Below are 18254 nucleotides of genomic sequence, written 5' to 3' on the forward strand. Positions count from 1 at the left end.
TATTAGTAATTAAGTTTTGGGGGAGTCATAAGTTAATATGTAAGTAGATTTTTGAATGTGTGGGGGGCTGGTTCCCCAACTCCTTGTTCAAGGGTTAGCTACAAATTCTGGACATCATGCCATTTCACTTGTAAATATTTCAGCATGTATCTCTAAAAGAGATAATTCTGAAAATTACTTAGAATCTTTATCATACCGAAAACCCAATTAATTCCTTCATATTAGAGCTATATATTATAAAATAATTTCTTATTATTAGTATTATAATTAATATTCACATTTCCTTGATTGTCATGCACACATACAGTTTGCTTGCTTGAATTGGGAGTCAAATAAGATGACAGATATAGATAGATAGATGATTGATACAGAGATTGGTTGATATGTCTCTTTTTTTAAACATTTATAAAATTTTAATTAACATATAATGTATTATTGGTTTCAGAGGTACAGGCCTGTGATTCATCAGTCTTATATAATACCGAGTGCTTATTATATCACGTGCCCTCCTTAAAGTCCGTCACCTAGTTACCCTATCCCTCCTCCCTCCTCCCCTCCAGCCACCCTCAGTTTGTTTCTTATGATTTTTTTTCTAAGTATTTTATTTATTTATTTGCGCAAGCAGAGGGAACAGCAGGCAGAGGGAGAAGCAGGCTCTGTGCTGAGCAGAGAGCCCGATGTGGGGCTCGATCCCAGGACCCTGGGATCATGACCTGACCCAAAGGCAGACACTTAACTGACTGAGCCACCCAGGTGCCCCTGTTTCTTATGAAGAGTCTCTTACAGTTTGTCTCCCTGTTTTTTTTTTAATTTTTTCCTCTCTTCTAGGAACCTCTGCCTTGTTTCTTAAATTACACATGCCAGGGCGCCTGGGTTGGCTCAGTGGGTTGAGCCGCTGCCTTCGGCTCAGGTCATGATCTCAGGGTCCTGGGATCGAGTCCCGCATCGGGCTCTCTGCTCGGCAGGGAGCCTGCTTCCCTCTCTCTCTCTCTGCCTGCCTCTCCATCTACTTGTGATTTCTCTCTGTCAAATAAATAAATAAAATCTTTTAAAAAAAAAAATAATAAAAAAAATAAAAAAAATTACACATGCCAAAGAGATCATATAATTGTCATTCTCTGATTGACTTATTTCGCTTAGCATAATACCATCTAGTTCTGTCCATGTCATTGCAAGTGGCAAGATTATACTTTTGATGGCTGTGTAATATTCTGTGTCACGCCACCTTCTCTTTATCCTTTCATCGGTTGATGGATAGACATCTGTGTTCTTTCCGTAGTTTTTCTAGCTATTGTGGACATTACTGCTATAAACATTGGGGTGCACGTGCCCCTTCCAATCACTACATTTGTATCTTTGGGGTAAATACCCAGTAGTGCAGTTGCTGGGTTGTAGGATAGCTCTATAGTCAACTTTTTTGAGGAACCTCCATACAGTTTTTCAGAGTGGCTGCACCAACCTACATTCCCACCAACAGTGTAGGAGGATTCCCTTTTCTCCATATCCTCGTAATATCTGTCATTTTCTAATTTCTTAATTTTGAGGTAGTTGGTTGATATGTCCTTTAAGTCTCATTTAATGAATGGTAATCCCCCTTGTCTGTGCCATTGCTTTCAATGGTTTCAGTTACCATGGTCAACCACAGTCTGGAAGCAGATGATCCTCCTCCTGACTTATTTCAGAAGGTCAGTAGCCTACCTAGTGCTATGTCACAGTGACTATGTCATTCAGCTTACTTCCATCTCCTCATGTAGGCATTTTTTATTATCTCACATTTTCCTAAGAAGGGTGATTACACAGTAAGAGTTTGAGTGCGAGTCCATTCGTGTAACTTTTATTACAGTATATTGTTACAATTGTTCTGTTGCATTATTGCTGTTAGTTTTTTACAGTGCCTAATCTGTAAATTAAGCTTTATTGTAGGTATGTATGTATAGGAAAAAACATAGTATATAGGCTTTGGCACTGTTCATGGTTTTAGACATCTACGGGGGGGGTGTCTTAGAATGTACCCCGTGGATAAGGGGGACTACTGTATAAGATTCCCCTCCATCAGTTTTTATTTTTCTTTGCAGTATTTTTTGTTTTAAAAGAAATTGGCTCTTTTCTCCTGAAGGATTTTCCACATTCTGTACTTTGTTGAGTGTATCCTGTGATTTTTTTTAAAAGATTATTTATTTATTTAAGAGAGAGTGTGCATGCACTTGAGCAGGAGAGAGACAGGCAGACTCAGCGCTGAGTGCAGAGCCCGATATGGGGCTTGATCCCATGACCCTGAGTCCGTGACCTGAGCTGAAACTAAGAGTCAGACACTCAACTGAACCACCCAGGCGCCCCTGTATCCTATGATTTGTTTTGATGTTCTCCAAGAACAAAGCACAAAAGTAGTTCTGGTATCCCCTGTAGTTCCTATAAATGGGTAGTTAGATCAGTGCTGTTAAATAGAGATATAATATGATCCACATGTCCTATTTTTAAAAGTAAAATTTATTCTAATGCTGTATTTTTGCTTAACCCAGTATATCCAGAAATTATTTCAGTGTAAAACACATAAAAATTATTGATAGGCTATTTGACAGTCTCTCTGTACTAAGTCTAAGAAACTTAGAAACAGATACTAAGAAAATACAGTATCTGTTTATGCTTCTAGCATATCTCAATTTGGATGCTGTATTTTCCTCAGATATATTTGATCTGTAATTAGCTATCTTACACTTGATCTTAGCCAAGAAGTGGTATGTATTTAGCTATCTTAAAATTTACAATAGAAAAAAAGAACCACATACCCTAGTTTGTTACAGATATACTTAAAAGTTTTTTAGAAACTAAGTTGAATATCAGTTTTTAAATCAGTCAACAATCATTAAAGTCAGTAGTCACATGTGGGCTTATGGCTACTGTATTAGCTCAGATCCAGAGGTTTGATTAGATTCAAGTTTGGGGGTTTGTTTTGGTCAAGACTGCCTCATAAGTGACGTTGTTAACACCTATCAGGAAGTTGGTGATGTCTGGTTATGGTTCTTTTTGTATGATTTGCAGTTGTGGTTATTGCCTCAATTGATTAATTTGTCTGTCGTTGCAAAATGGTGATCTTCTTACTTTATTTTTATTAACTGGAATACTCTAAAGAGAGATTTCCTCTTATTAGTCATTAGGTTACCCTGGGGTACCGTTTATATAGGAAAGGTGGATATATATGCACTTGATTCTCTTATTTTACTAGCTTATAAAATAATGAGCTGGTTTTCTGACATTGTCAAGATCTGTTCATTGAGTTGTTTGTTTTTTAAGATTTTATTTATATATTTGAGAGAGAGTGAGAGAGATCCCAAGTAGTCAGAGAGGCAGGCAGAGGGGGAGGGGAAGCAGGCTCCCTGCTGAGCAGAGAGCCTGATGCGGGGCTCAATCCCAGGACCCAGGACCCGGAGATCATGACCTGAGCAAAGGCAGAGGCTTAACCCACTGAGCCACCCAGGCGCCCCTGTTCACTGAATTGTTTTTGTGTCATTTTGAACTTAATGGATTTAAACACGTGAAATGTATTGTACTCTGTTGTGGTTGTTATTCTTGTTGATCAAGTTGCATCTTAGGCCGGTGGGAACCATTGGCTTCTGAATCATTTTGACACAACTCTTACAGGCTTTTATGTCTTCACTGCTTTCTGGTATGTCCAGGCTCATCCTTAAGATCTGGCATTAGCCATTTCTCTCTGAGAAGTTCTGACTTCTTGTAGTGGGAAATGCTGTTTAGCAACTACCATCTGAACACCAGAGTGCTCATGACTGCTGGGTTGCTCAGTTCTTCTAGAATGTTTCAGTAGACTGGGCTACAAGGTGCATTTTTTATTTTGGAGGAAAAATGTGAGTTTATGTTGGTACTTCAATCGAAATTGTAATTTTCACAGTGTAACATCATTGATTTTATGGTTGAGTCTCCCCAATTATTCTTGCTAAAGATCTTGGTTCCTAGCAACATTAACATAATTAACATATTTTACTTTATCCTATTCTGTATATAATAGTTTGAAAATCACAATGAGGTATTATTAGTCACAACTTATGTATGAATGCTGTTGAAGATTTCCTTGACGTCCTTTTTGCCGTTAAGCTAATAGCTTATTGGGCGTATATGGCCAGCCATGTTCCTATATATATATTTTTTTTTAAAGATTTTATTTTTTTATTTGACAGACAGAGATCACAAGTAGGCAGAGAGGTAGGCAGAGAGAGAGGAGGAAGCAGGCTCCCCACTGAGCAGAGAGCCCGATGCGGGGCTCAATCCCAGGACCCTGGGATCATGACCTGAGCCGAAGGCAGAGGCTTTAACTCACTGAGCCACCCAGGCGCCCCCATGTTCCTATATTTTAAAATAATTTGAAAGAATTCTCTGAGTGTTTAACCAGCTTAATATATTGTCATGTTTCATTGTTTAGTTTTTCATTTTTAAGGGGGTTGCTCATTTTTGCATTTTGACCTCTTTTTCCAAATTTATTTTGAAAATTTTCAAACCTATAGAAAAATTGAAAGTACAGTGCAGTGAACACCCATATACCTTTCACTGTAGATTCACCAATGAACATTTTTCCGGTTTTTTCTCTCTCCATCTCTCTTGATTCCCTCCTTCCACACTACACTTTTGTTTTTGCTGAACCATTTGAAGGAAGTTACAGACTTCAACTCTAAATATTTCAGCATGCTAAGAACAAGGGATTCTGCTCCATAACTGTAATTCCATATTACACCTAAGAAAATTAATAATAATTTCATATCTAATATACTGCCCATATTCACATTTCCCCAGTTGTTCCAGAAGTGTTTTTTATAATTGTTTGTTTTAAGCTATGATCCAGTCAAGGTTTATGTATTGCTTTTGGGTGTTCTATCTTTTTAGTTTCTTTTAATGTGGAGCAGTCCCCTCACATTCTTTCATGACACTGATCTTTCGAAGAGTCTATGTGTTGTCTTGAATGGCTGTGTTATGGATATGTTTGTTTCCTTTCGTTATTTTTTTTAATTTTTTAAAGATTTTATTTATTTATGACAGTGAGAGATCACAGGTAGGCAGAGGGACAGGCAGGGTTGGGGGGGTGGGGAGCAGGCTCTCTGCTGAGCAGAGAGCTGGATGCAGGGCTCCATCCCAGGATCCTGAGATCATGATCTGAGCCGAAGGCAGAGCCTTAACCCACTGAGCCACCCAGGCGCCTCTGTTTCCTTTCATTATTGTTTAATTTGTTCCACCTATCCTTGTGTTTCTTATAAATTGGAAATTTGATCTAGTCTGGAGACTTGATGGATTTGGGTTAAGTAATTTTTTGGCCAGAATATTTCATTGGTGATGCTGTGTACTCTATATTGCATCATGCCAGTAGATATGTAATGTGAGGATGTCCCACTATTCATGATGTTAAGCTTGGTCCTCTGTTAAGGTATAGATTGCCAGATTTCATACCTTTGTAAGTAGTAAGTAATCTTTAGGGGGATTCTCTGGTATCTTGTGAATATCTTGTTCCCAACAGTTTTTTGGCCCTGTAGTTTTCACATTTTGATTTAATTTTTTTCATAATTCTGCAAAATTTTCCTATGGTCTAAAGCTGAAAGTATAATACAAGGTACAAAAGAGAAGTTTCACTTTCCTTCTTGTCCCCTTTGCCTCCCTTCTGCTATGTGTAATCATTTTAATTAGTTTTTGGATTATCCTTTTTTTGTTGTATTTTAAAAATACAAATATATTTGTATGTAAATACACTCATATTCCTTCTCTTAGATAAAAAGCAGCAGTCTGTTGTGTACCTTGCATATTTGCATATTTTAATTATAACCTATACGAGAGACTACTTCTTAACAGTATATAGAGCTCTATAGGAGGGCTTTTCTAAAATATATGCATTTATGTATACATTTGTGTGTATTCATGTCCTTCCTGTGCTTGAAGTCATTCAGTGGTACCTCACCTCCCTTTATTTTATTTTTTTTTATTTTATTTATTTGACAGACAGAGATCACAAGTAGGCAGAGAGGCAGGCAGATAGAGAGTGAGAGAAGGAAGCAGGCTCCCTGCTGAGCAGAGAGCCCGATGTGGGACTAGATCCCAGGACCCTGAGATCACGACCTGAGCCGAAGGCAGCGGCTTAACCCACTGAGCCACCCAGGTGCCCCCTCACCTCCCTTTAGATGAAGTCGAGACCTCTTACAAGACTTAAAAGGCCCTTTATCATCAGGCTTCTGCATGTCTCCAGCCTTGCCTGAGTGTGCACATGCACACTCACAGTTGCTATTATTGCCGTACTGAATTGCCCTTTTTTTGGCTTTTGAAATTTATTAAAACTGATTACTTTTTTGAATTGCTTTGATTTCCTTGAATGAACCATGAGCATATCCTTGATTTTGCATGTGATGCTCCTGTCTGCATAGGCTATTCTTTCTCTCTGTCCTCACTTTCATCCCGTTGGCCTGAGCTTAAGCATACTCCTGGAGGCCTTCCCTAGTCCCAGAGTCTGAGTTAGGTGCCCTTATGTGCTGACCCTACACCATCTGTTTACCATTGTTTTGGTATTCACTGTGCAGTGTTCTGATTGTTTACGTATATGCCTTCCTCTGTGAGTCCATGAGCTCTGTAAGCACAGGAACCATGGCTCACAGGATATGAGGGCCCCAGTGCCTGGCATTTGGAAGGCATTCAGTAAATATTTATTGACTTAAAGTGGCAGAAAGGCACAAGCCCAGACATGCATTGCAATATCCATAAGACCTAAAACCAAACTCAAATGGAATTTGCTCAGATGTGGTGATCTGAGCAGAAAGCGTGAGTTGCCTTATTCATTGTGGAGCTGTAGGTGGAGTCCATACCAGCCTGTGTGGGAGCCTCTAGGTCACCCTGGGATGGTGCTGGCTCATGGCCTGGGCTGAGAGCCAGAAAGGGGCACCACCAGCTGCTCCTCCTGAGAGACAGAGAGGTTGACGGCCTGGGGGAAGGGCTAGAGATGAGAAAGTGGCATCAGCCTGTAATTTCCAGGGATGGTGGGAATGGTTGCTGTAGGTAGGACCTTGTGGGAGGAGATGTGCTAGGGAAGAAGAACCTGCCTTCAGCATGGAGCAAGTGCTCAGGTCCTGCTTAGTGGAGCATCTCTTGTGGGGGCCTAAGCTCAGGGACCTGGCCCCTCTTGATGTCATTGGGCCTGGGGTTTACAGGATGCCCAGGCTGAGGAGGAGATCAAACAGGAGATGAATACACTGCAGCAGAAGCTGAATGAGCAGCAAAGTGTACTCCAGCGTATTGCTGCCCCCAACATGAAAGCCATGGAGAAGCTGGAAAGTGTCCGAGACAAGTTCCAGGAGACCTCAGATGGTAAGATTTTTTTTACCCCTTTTACTTTTACTGTCTAAGGTGAAGACAGAAGGCTGAAGTTACAGCAAGGGCCTGTTACACATCACAGTAGCTCCCATTTTTATCTGCTTTCTGGAAACTCCCAAGAGCCTTAAACAGTAGGGGTTAGTTACCACACTTGTCTTACAGAGCAGAAAACTGCTGAGGTTCAGAGAGGGTCATTGGCCTACCCAAGGTCACACAGCTGGTTGCTGGTTGAGCCCAGGGTAGAATTCATGTTTGTGTGGCTCCGGGCCCATGTTTCTTCCTTTGTGCTGTGTGGCTGGCCCAATGGTTACAAGTGGTTGTGGGGCCATTTTCCTGGGGTCCTTCCCAAACATTCCTCTCCCTTTGGGATGTTCCTGCTCTGTGAATTGTCATTTACAGGTCATTCTTGCCAGGGCGTGATCCTCAGCCTTGGCAGAGCCTGGGCACTGAGGAGTCACCTGTCTTTCTCTTGTGGCAGAGTTTGAGGCAGCCCGAAAGCGAGCCAAGAAAGCCAAGCAGGCATTCGAACAGATCAAGAAGGAGCGCTTTGACCGCTTCAATGCTTGTTTTGAATCTGTGGCCACCAACATCGATGAGATCTATAAGGCCCTATCCCGCAACAGCAGTGCCCAGGTAGGCTGGAGTCCCTTACCCAGCTAGCCCCCACCATCACGTTGCCCTGCCCTTTAGGCCTCCTGTCCCTGTCCTCATCTAGACCAGACCCAGATTCTGACCCATCTGCCTTCTCCCTAGGCATTCCTGGGCCCCGAGAACCCCGAGGAGCCCTACCTGGATGGCATCAACTATAACTGTGTGGCTCCTGGCAAACGCTTCCGGCCTATGGACAACTTGTCAGGGGGGGAGAAAACGGTGGCGGCTCTGGCTTTGCTCTTTGCCATCCACAGGTAAGGCTGCTCTTCCCAGGGCAGTTGACGGAGAGACTGAACTGAGGCCACCAGAGGCTCTGGTGCCTAAGGACATGCAGAGATCTGCAGAGGTGAAGATGTTCTGGTGGAATCTGGATTGCGTCCCTGTTTCCCTACCTACTACAGCACATCTGGCCTTGGTTTCCTGGACCTGTCTTTCCTATCCACCCTCATCTACTCAGCATGCCCTCACTGGCCCCCGCATGTATTCAGTCCCACCACCAGGCTTTTGCTTACATGGTTGCTGGCTAATTAGCCCTTTCTATGCAAATCTAGCTTGACCATCACCATGCCTTCACATCTCATTTTCCTCCTAGTGTTCCTCTAGGAAGCCTGCTTTGACCAACTGTGGCATACCCTGACCTCCCCCTCCTGAATGCCAGTAATACTTGAATCTGACCCCCACAACTTAATACTTGATTGTACAGCATCATTCAGTGAGCATTTCTTGAGGGCTGCTCTGTGCCAGACTCTTGGGGGATTAGGGACACAGATGTGTCAGACATGGTCTCTGTCCTTGAGGAGCTCATGGTCTAATGAAAGCCAGATGTGTAAACAGTGAGCTAAGTGTTGTAACCGGGTGAGTGTGTATGTTGTGGATGCACAGAGGAGGGACACCAACCCAGCGTGGGGGAGGGTGTGGGTGGCCAGGAAAGGCTTTCGAGGGCAGGTAACACTTGAGCAGGAAATGCAAAGGATGAGTGGAAGTTAGCCGAAGACACCAGGAGGTGTTCTAGGCAGCTGGGTGCCACATGTGCCAAGAGGCAGGAAGCCACAACAGCATGGTGCAGGTGGGTGGGGTAGACCTCCAGGTAGCTTGGACAGAGTGGTCAGAGCCTAGGACAGCTCTATCTCCCCAGCCGGTCTGGAAGCTCTGGAGAGAACCATGTCTTCTCCTGGTTCTATAGAATCCTGGAGCACAAGGTTGGTTGCACAAGAGGGTTCAGTTGGTAAACTGGCCTTCTGGGGCTCAGGCAACATTAAGACCTGGGTTTTTTAGTCTCTGAAGAAGTGGAGGGTGATGCTGGCCTGTGAGATGGGCCCTGGGGCTATCCTGCCTCACCCCTGCCCCCATCAGTGTCAGCTCACCTACTGGTTCCCTCCCAGCTACAAGCCAGCCCCCTTCTTCGTCCTGGATGAGATCGATGCTGCCCTGGATAACACCAACATTGGCAAGGTGGGTGCAAGGAAAGTGGGGCCCGGGAGGGAGGCCCCTAGGTTGGGGCTGGGTTTCAGGGAGCAACTCCTGAGTGTGCTCTAGCCGTTCCTGCTGCCTGCTCTCTGTGCCCGGGAGGCTGGGCCCAGGGCCATCCATCCACGCCGTGCTATTTCAGTGGCCTCTCAGGCTCTCTTCCCCCTACCCTCCACCCCTTACCCCACCCTCTGCCTCTGGTTCTGACTGGAAAACACAAGGGAGTGTTAGGGTTTCAGCCCTGCTAAGTGCCTGGCGGCCCCTCCCACAGGTGGCAAATTACATCAAGGAGCAGTCGACTTGCAACTTCCAGGCCATCGTCATCTCTCTCAAGGAGGAGTTCTACACCAAGGCTGAGAGCCTCATTGGAGTCTACCCCGAGGTAGGGCGGGCCTGGCTCAGGAGCCAGCCCCACTCCCTGCCTGACTCCCCAGGGCAGGAAGGGAAGGCTGCAGTGGAGGGCCATGGGGGCGGGGGAGCATAGGGACTCAGGACCTTGACAGCCATCTGGGCTTATTGGAGCCCTGCCCTAGAGGCTTAGCCGGCCCAGCTGGGCAGGGCTATTGCGTCTGGGGACAGGTGGAAAGGCCAGGCAGAGGAGCCAGACAGCAAAGAAAAGGAGGAGAATGCAGAGGTAGGCAGGGAGAAAAGGCACATGGGACCGAGCACATCCTCACACCCAGAGAGAACCATTGCCTGGGCTTTGGGCAGGTATGTAGGGAGGAGGGTTTGAGGCCCCCGGTCCTGGGGCGCCAGACCCCCCCCCCCTTAATTCTCTCCTTACAATTTCATTTTTCTTTTTCTCCCTCCTCCTTCAGCAAGGGGACTGTGTGATCAGCAAAGTCCTGACCTTCGACCTCACCAAGTACCCAGATGCCAACCCCAACCCCAATGAGCAGTAGCAATAGTTCTGCCCTCCTGCCCTGTCTGGATCCCTAAGCTTCCCCTCTCCCAATCTCTGGATATTTGGCTCCCAACCTCCCCCTACCTCCCGTCCCTGTTTGGTATAGTCATGGGATTTAGGCATTGCTGTCAAGCACGAAGAGGAACAGAGGTGATATTAGGTCTGGAGCAAAAATTCCTGAGCTTCAGGGAGCATCCTGGCCTTTGGAAGGAGGTGCTGAGCTGAACTGAGCTGAACAGGGCCATCTGTCCATCCCCTATCTTCCCCTCTCCCAGACCTCCCCCCTCCTCCCTCCTCCCATCACCCATAATCATGGGTTGGGCCCCTTGCATCTTGCTTGTGTGTGGGTATGTATGTGTGTATATATGTGTCTGCATGTATGCATATGGGCGTGCTTGCAAAATAATAAAAGATATTGGAGATCCATTTTAGAAGGAGCCTAGGCTGAATTTGATTCCAAGAGAGCTTAGTATGACAGCACCCCAGAGCTGGGCAAAGGTATTCAGGACCTCATAGGAATCAGTCACATGAAATTGCCCTCATTCACTCATTTGTGTTTTTGTTCATTTGTGTATTCATCAGACATATATTTGTCAGGCTCTATTCTAGAAATACAGAGCTAAATCAGATATGGTCTCTACCCTCCTACCAAGGAGATGCAGTGGGTTCATGGTTTCTCGTGGTCAGCTGAATCATATTTATAGGTACTTAGAGTTTGAGAAGAGGATGATCACCTCCAGGCTTCCTGGAGAAGGTCACATTTGAGCTGAACCTTGACAATTGGTAGGATTTGGTTGGGCACTAGGAGTGGAACCTGGGCTCTGGGGACAGACATTTGTGGGTTCTAGTCCTTTTTTTTAAAATCACTAGTTTGATGTTGGGCAAGTCATTTGACCTTTCTGTGCCTCAGTTTCCTCATCTGTAAAATGGGGCTAACAATATTACCTACCTCATAGGATTTAATGATGTCAAGCTCCTCACTGGGGGCCTTATCCCTGCTTGGAGCCCACTAGGTGCCAACCCCTCAGAATAAAAGCCTTCTCATACCTGGACCCCTGAGGGGTCTGATCCCAGTTGTTGGGGATGGAAAGACTCTCCAGATCTGGGAGATGCTAAATGCCTTGGTTATTGAGAAAGTTCCAGGGCACTGATGGGGTTTACCCGGTAAGTGAAGGGCTTAAGGAAGCCTATAGCTTCAATCATGTATGGTAACCAGGTGCCTGGGCCCCAACCCGGGTCATGAGGAAGTCGGGGAGAGGTAGCCTGGGCCACATCCCGGCCGAATATGTGTGAAGTTCCTTCTGGGAACTAACCTGTGTCAGCTGCAGGGACCGTGCAGAGGCAGCAGAGCCTGCTGCCATGAGGTCAGCCTATGCTCGTTCTCATACACTGTCAGACCATCACCTTGTCCTGATTGTATACCACATTCTTGTTTCTTCAAAGTTAAATTTGTTCTGATTACTCAAGTGACTCATGAATCCATTCTCTAAGATGTCAGATTTATAAGTAGAGCTAGCCTTGTTTGACTACCATTGCCCGTCCCCTTCTAAACTGCTGTTATGTTTGTTGTACATCCATCTAGACAGTTTTAAGACTTTGACATATATGAGCTCATTGAAAATATTGTGTATTTAATACAAATGGTATATTGAGTCGTTCTGCAATTTGCTTTCCTTGTTTAACAGTTTTTGAGATCTATGCATGTTTTTGCTAAATGTAGATTCAATTCATCCTTTGTAATTGCCATATGGAGTGCCATCATATGACTATCACATCGTACCCATTTCTTTTGTGATAGCTAGTTAAGACTGTTTTCTCTTTTTGCTATTACAGAATACAACACAGGAACATTTGTGTGTGTGTGTGTGTGTGTGCGTGCGTGTGTATATGAGTTTATCTAGGGTTGCTTCCTAGAAGTTGAATTGCAGAGTCATAGACTATTTATATTTTTGTTTTAAATAGAGGCTTCCAAATTGCCCTCCTGTACTATTTACTCAATCTTTTTCTTGAGGTTGTCTTAGGTGTAACATTGTTATCTACTTGATTTTCATCCTAAGTAGTGATATCCATGAAACCATGGATTTGATATGCTAATTATGTATTTTTCTAATACATATTGAAAGGCATAACTCAAAATAAATTTGTCTTTGTTCAACCAAAGAAGTCACATACCACCAGTGGTACATGTGCTGTAGTTTGGGAAATGCTGGCATATCTGAAAGCACAATTTGGGAGTCGCCCTGGTTCAAATCCTAGCTGTAGAAACTTGAGCTCATTACTTCACCTCCCTGGATCTCAGTTTCCTCACATAGAAAAGGACTTAATCTGTGCCCTATTTGCAGCCATGTAGGGAAGATGAAGTGTGCTGGAAGGAGTTTGGCTGATACCTAGATCATCCCAGGCCTTTCAGGGTAGCAATTGCTATTTGCCCCACTTTACAGATGAGGAAACTGAGGCCCAGGAAGTTTAAGTGACCCAGCTACCAGGTAACAGTAAGAATTTGAACCCAGGCCCCCCGCCAATTCAGTCTTGTGCTTTCTCCACTACAAGGGTGGTTTTCAACCTTGGCTGTGCACCAGAATCACTTGTGAAGATTTTTCTTTTTTCTTTTTTAAAAATCAAAGCAATATATACACCAGGTAGGAAGTAAAATAGTACAGAAGGGCTTACAATGCAAAGCAGCTGTTCCCTGCTGCACCCCCACATCCAAAGGATGTGGAGCTCCTTGCTCTGGTCCCACCCCTGGAAATCTAATTCAGTAGGTGTGGATAATAATCTGGATACCTAATTCTTACCTCACATGGTAGAAAGGATTAGATGAGATGCCTTGGACTAAAGCCTGGCCCACAGGGGCACAAGTGCTGCAGAGCACTTAGGCCCTAAGGATCAGAGAGGTGAAAGGCTTTGTCCTAGAACCCAGTGGGTCATTGGTAGAATCTAGGCTTCAACTAGGAGGGATCTCTGCTTGCCCAGTGCTTTCCCACTGTGCCGCCTGCTTTCTATCATCACAAAGGAGCATGTGCTCAGTGAAGGCTGTGCTCAGGTGAGAGCTTATGGCACAGTGTGTTTCCAGGAGTAAGCTAGATCCAAATAGAATCCCTAGGACTTGTTGGAGGATGCTAGGTTGACTCCCTTATACCCTGGACCCAGTAGCCTTGGTCTGGGGAGTTGAAGGGTGCTCCATGACCGTGTTTACCTTTAACTGGGCACTTCACTCTGGGAATCACTGTGTTGCCCACCAGGGACATAAACATGAGTCAAATCTTTACCCCACCTTTGAGGAGCTCACTAGTTAGGGGAGGCAATTCCTAGAACAGCCGTTAAGCATGCAGTCTGATAGCCCTCTGATAGGAGTGTGGAAAAGGAAGGGCCTGTAGCTTATACAGAGGTTCAGGGAAGGCATCCTCTAGTCTAGGAGGTGACACCTGAGCTGAGTCTTGAGAGCCTGGTAGGAATTACCTAGTTGAAGTGGAAGGAATTTTCAGGGAGTGGGGACAGTATGCACAAAAACCTGAAGACAAGAAACAGCAAAAACAGTTGAGAAGTACTGAAACAAGATTTAACAGAGTTCAGATTTATTTCATGAGACAGTGTGGTTCCCAAACTGGCTATGCACCAGAACCACGTGGAGCACTCTGGGCTCCATCCTCAAAAAGTTTGATTTCTGTAACTGGGGTGATGCCTCAGGATCTTGAGTGCTTAGAAAAATGAGCACATGACTGTAGGGTATAGCCAGCTTTGGGAACTGTAGCCAGAAGGCAGTGTGGGAGCCATGGAATGGTTTTAAGCAGGATTGGGTTAAATGTGCATACTATATGCTCCCACACCTGTAGTTTCCCCGTTGGCTCAATTTCTCACTGTGTGTTTGCTTGTTTTGTCTCTGAGTAAACAGAAAGCACCACAGGGATGGGCTACTGGGGTTATCTTGCTACTGGCATATCCCCAGCAAAAAGCACAGTGCCTGATCCAAAACAGGCACCCAATAAATAGTTTTTGAGTGAATGAAAATGTGAATGAATGCATTTGTGATGGAGAATGGAGACAGGGAGATCAGCTAGAAAGCTGTTGAAAAGCCCAGGAGCCCTACTCAAGGGCAAGGGCAGTGGGAATGGATTAGAGGCAATAAAAGTGTGAGCCAGACTTGATGACTGAGGATTACTGGATGTGGAGGGTGACTGAGAGTATAGAATGAGTGCCCATCAGTAGCCTAGATTCCTACCCTATTCCAGTCATTCTCTTTCCTCATCCATCTAAGTCAGAATCTCCTTCCAGCCTCAGCCACTGGAATTCTTCCCTCAAGTTAGTTAAAAGTTTCTGTGTGTTGTGTGGTCCCCTCCCTCCCCCTCTCCCCCAAGCCATTGATTCATTCATCCAGTTCAATAAATCTTGGCTAAGCACCTCCTGTATGCAGTGAGGCTCTTCCAAGCCAGGACTCTGACTCCCTCTTTCCTACCTCAAGAGATGTTTTTGAGGGCTTCCCCAGGTAAGACTCCCATTCCTTAGACAGTAACCTAAAGTGAGATGCCCAGATGTCAGACCTGTAAGGGAACTTACAGACTTTGTCCAACCCCCTCCTGAGGCCCTGGGAGGGGAAGGAACTTGCCCAAGGTCCCATTACTAGAAAGTTTCAGAGCCAGAAGTGGAACCTAAGTTCCCTTTCCACATCACCACTAGAGCCTTGATCTCTTCCTTCACAGATAGGACAGGCAGAGGTGGCCAGGGAGAAGGTGGGACTTAGGTTGGCCTTGAAGGTTGGTGTACTGAACAGGCCAAACAAGAAGCTTGCCAATTACACTGCCCCCTTCTGGAAACCGTCAGCAAACCTGCCATGCCCACATCCCTTCTAAGGGGTTTCTTAAGCATGAGTTGCCATGCTCTGTACCATGTGACCTCACAGTCCTGGCCACAAATGGTTTGGGATAGTATCTGACTCAAGGACAGCCAATCTCTAGGCCATAGCCTATTAGGTGGACGGGTGTAAGAACTCCACCTCATAGGGATGGCCTGTATCAAATGGCCTCCAGGGAGGCTAAATGTGAGGCATTCAGAAGTGAACTATTAATTAGCATTTAGCAAGACAGAAGTGGTGATGGATGAGGGGTGCTAGAAGCTGAACAGAAAAAGCATGGAGAAAGCTGCAGGGACCATGAAACATTTATATCATGAGAACATGGGGCCACAAGGTAGCAGAAGCCATGAAGCAGCAAGACAACATTGGGCCAAAAGGACACAGAAGCCATGAAGCAATAGGAGCCACAATGTAGCAGGAGCCATGAGGAACAGAAACCATGAGACAAAACCCTGAATGTGAGATCCATGAAGCAGAAGGCTTGAATGACAAGATCCAGGAGGCAGCAGAAGCAATGAGACTCTCAGAGCCACAAGGTAGCAAGGCAACAGGAATCGAAGAGGCTGCAGGAATGACCAGGCAAACAGAAGCTTCAACACAAGAGAAGCCCTGGATGAACTGGAACCGAAGCCCTGGAAGCCAAGAAGCTGCAGGAGCCAGGAGGCCAAGAAACAATGAGGCCCCTGAAGGCCAAGCACTAGCAAGGAGGGTAACAGGAAAAAAAGAAAAGAAAGAAAGGTAGTCTAAGTAGCAGTAGGAAGAGTACAAATACAGCCAGAAAGAAGTTGAGTCACCATTTTGGGAAGCACTAGAGAAGGGAGCAACAGATGCCTGCAGCTGAGGGGGTGACAAGCCAGGCTCTAGAGCTGCTTTGGATCGTGAACCATTTTCGAGTTTCTGTTCCTCCATGAGGCTGCCTGTGTAGCTGTTTTTGTCTTCCTTATTTCCCTATGAATGCTTCAATAAATCTCCATCACTAACCTGAGTGTGTCTGTTCTTGTAATCTAAAAGAAGTTAACACTGGTGTGCACTGTAGATGGGTGGAAAGCAGGGCAGAAGGTCTTCCACGTGGGTTTGAAACCAGACACAGGTGGGAAGTCATTCTTTCACATCCTCACTGGCACAGGCATTTCTCATTCATTTACATACTGGCTTCTTTTTCTCATTTGTTCAGCCACTTCATCTGTTCACCTATTAGTGGTATTTTCACGTATTCTGCACTCAGGCATTGATGTAAGTATTCACTCATTTGTTGGCTCTTTTGTTCTTTCTCGGATCCACTTTGTCATCACTTTTGCACCCATTTGGTCAGCAAGCACACATTGAGTTCCTGCATTATGTCAGGCCTTGTGCTAGGTTCTGGGGATGAGATATACTCCCCAGAGTCTAGGGATTCACAGTTTAATTGGGGGCGCAGGTGAGTGCACCAAAGGGGAGAGATTATAGAGCAGAAGTCTAGATGAGGCAGGGTGAGAATATAGGACCATTCCTCTTTGGGATGGGGTAGGATGGAGGGAGTACTCAGGCAAGGCTTTATAGAGAAGGGGTGCTTGAACTGAATCTTGAAGGAAGAGTTGGTATTTACCATGTAGAAAGGGTAGCTGTAGAATATTCCGAGCAGAAGAGCTGCCTAAGTAAAGTTCTATGAAGAGTGTGGAAGTGCATGGATTTTGGGAGGAATGGATATTGGAAAAAGTGGTAAAAACCAGGTAGTCGAGCTTAGCTTTGACCCTGTGGGCAATGGGAAGCTGTAGAAGGGTTTGACGGAGTGTAGCTATAGAAGGGGAGTGGCGGAGTCAGATTGGTATTTTAGGAAGATCACTCTGGTAGCCAGTGTGAAAGATGGTTGCAAGCATGAGATACTGACCCAAGTAATATACTTGGGAGAGAGAACATCTAAGTATTATAATTGCGGGCACAAATGAGGACTTGGGAGTCCCTGAGGAGCGAGGAAAAAGTTCTACCAGGGGGCCAAGGAAGACTTTGGAGATAGAATTTGAGCTGAGCCTTGAAAAATAAGTAGAGAGGATCCCAACTTGTAGACATGAGGAGTAAGCGCTCTCCAGGCCTGGGAGATGAAAACAAGCCAGGAGGTGGGTGTAAATGGGATGACTGCAGGCTAACAAAGCTTGCAGTTTGACTGCAGGAAAGCTGCACAGAAGGGAGACTGCAAGTTTGTTGAAGTTTTTTTCTATTCTGCCGCCATTAGGTCTGCAGGAACAAGGGAATTTGGAGGAAGTAGTGGGCAGGAGTGTCCTTTTTCTGTGTTTTTAAAAATTAAATATGTGTTCATTTTAAAATAGAAGTAATGCAGGCACATTATTTAGAAGACATCAATAAACTTAAATCAGTTACAAAAAGTGAGTTCCACAGCCCCACTCCCACTCTACCACCTTTCGTTATTAGCAACCACTTTTATTTAGTTATTGTGCGACCTCCATTTCTAAGTATTGTGTTATGTGAGCATTTGTCTTTTATCAATTTCAGACATTAATCCATTGGTATCCTGCTATGACAAATGATTCAGATTACACCAAGTTCAATTCTTGTCTTACCTGCTTCTCATATAATTTAGTTTCTGTACTACTTTTCTGAATTTAAAAAGCACCTTTATTTCATTTTCCATGACTTAGAGACAATATTTCTTAACAACCAGAATTTTGTTAGATGAGAATGTCTTTTCTTTTTTACACCTTCCACTATCAACCTCCCTAACTTATATCATCTGGTCTTTTATATTGTCAAAATTGATAACGTTGAATTCTGTAATCATGATTAAGATTTTTGGTATGCGTGTTGTCTGTAGCTTGATAATTTGATTTGGAAAGTTGAAAAGCGGTAAGTGATTATATTAATATAACTGTAAATACTGTTCACTGAAGAAGCCATTTAATGTACCTTTTATAATTTTTCCTTGTAGTTTTTCATTTTTCCCTCACGTTTCTAATTCTCTTTTTATCTTTCACTGTTTTTACTTTATCATATATTCTAATTTTTTTCTTCTCAAAAATCTCTATTACATTAAATATTCCA

The 18254-nt window shown here is 44.4% G+C and overlaps 1 protein-coding gene across 2 annotated transcripts in view; it reads left to right on the forward strand.

Annotated features, from left to right (window-relative positions):
- Positions 1–18254, forward strand: part of SMC1A (structural maintenance of chromosomes 1A) — a 49832-nt gene that overhangs the window by 23473 nt on the left and 8105 nt on the right. The window contains exons 20-25 of one of the 2 annotated variants that reach the window (XM_059385661.1): positions 7188–7344; positions 7829–7983; positions 8104–8255; positions 9384–9453; positions 9740–9850; positions 10287–16206. In XM_059385661.1, coding sequence (XP_059241644.1) covers positions 7188–7344; positions 7829–7983; positions 8104–8255; positions 9384–9453; positions 9740–9850; positions 10287–10370 — 729 coding nt within the window. In that variant the 3' untranslated portion in view covers positions 10371–16206. Of the gene's footprint in view, positions 1–7187; positions 7345–7828; positions 7984–8103; positions 8256–9383; positions 9454–9739; positions 9851–10286; positions 16207–18254 lie in introns of those variants that run through there. The other variant, XR_009401372.1, reaches the window with a different exon arrangement.

Source organism: Mustela nigripes, chromosome X (assembly GCF_022355385.1).
Source record: "Mustela nigripes isolate SB6536 chromosome X, MUSNIG.SB6536, whole genome shotgun sequence".
In the NCBI taxonomy this organism is placed as follows: domain Eukaryota; kingdom Metazoa; phylum Chordata; class Mammalia; order Carnivora; family Mustelidae; genus Mustela; species Mustela nigripes.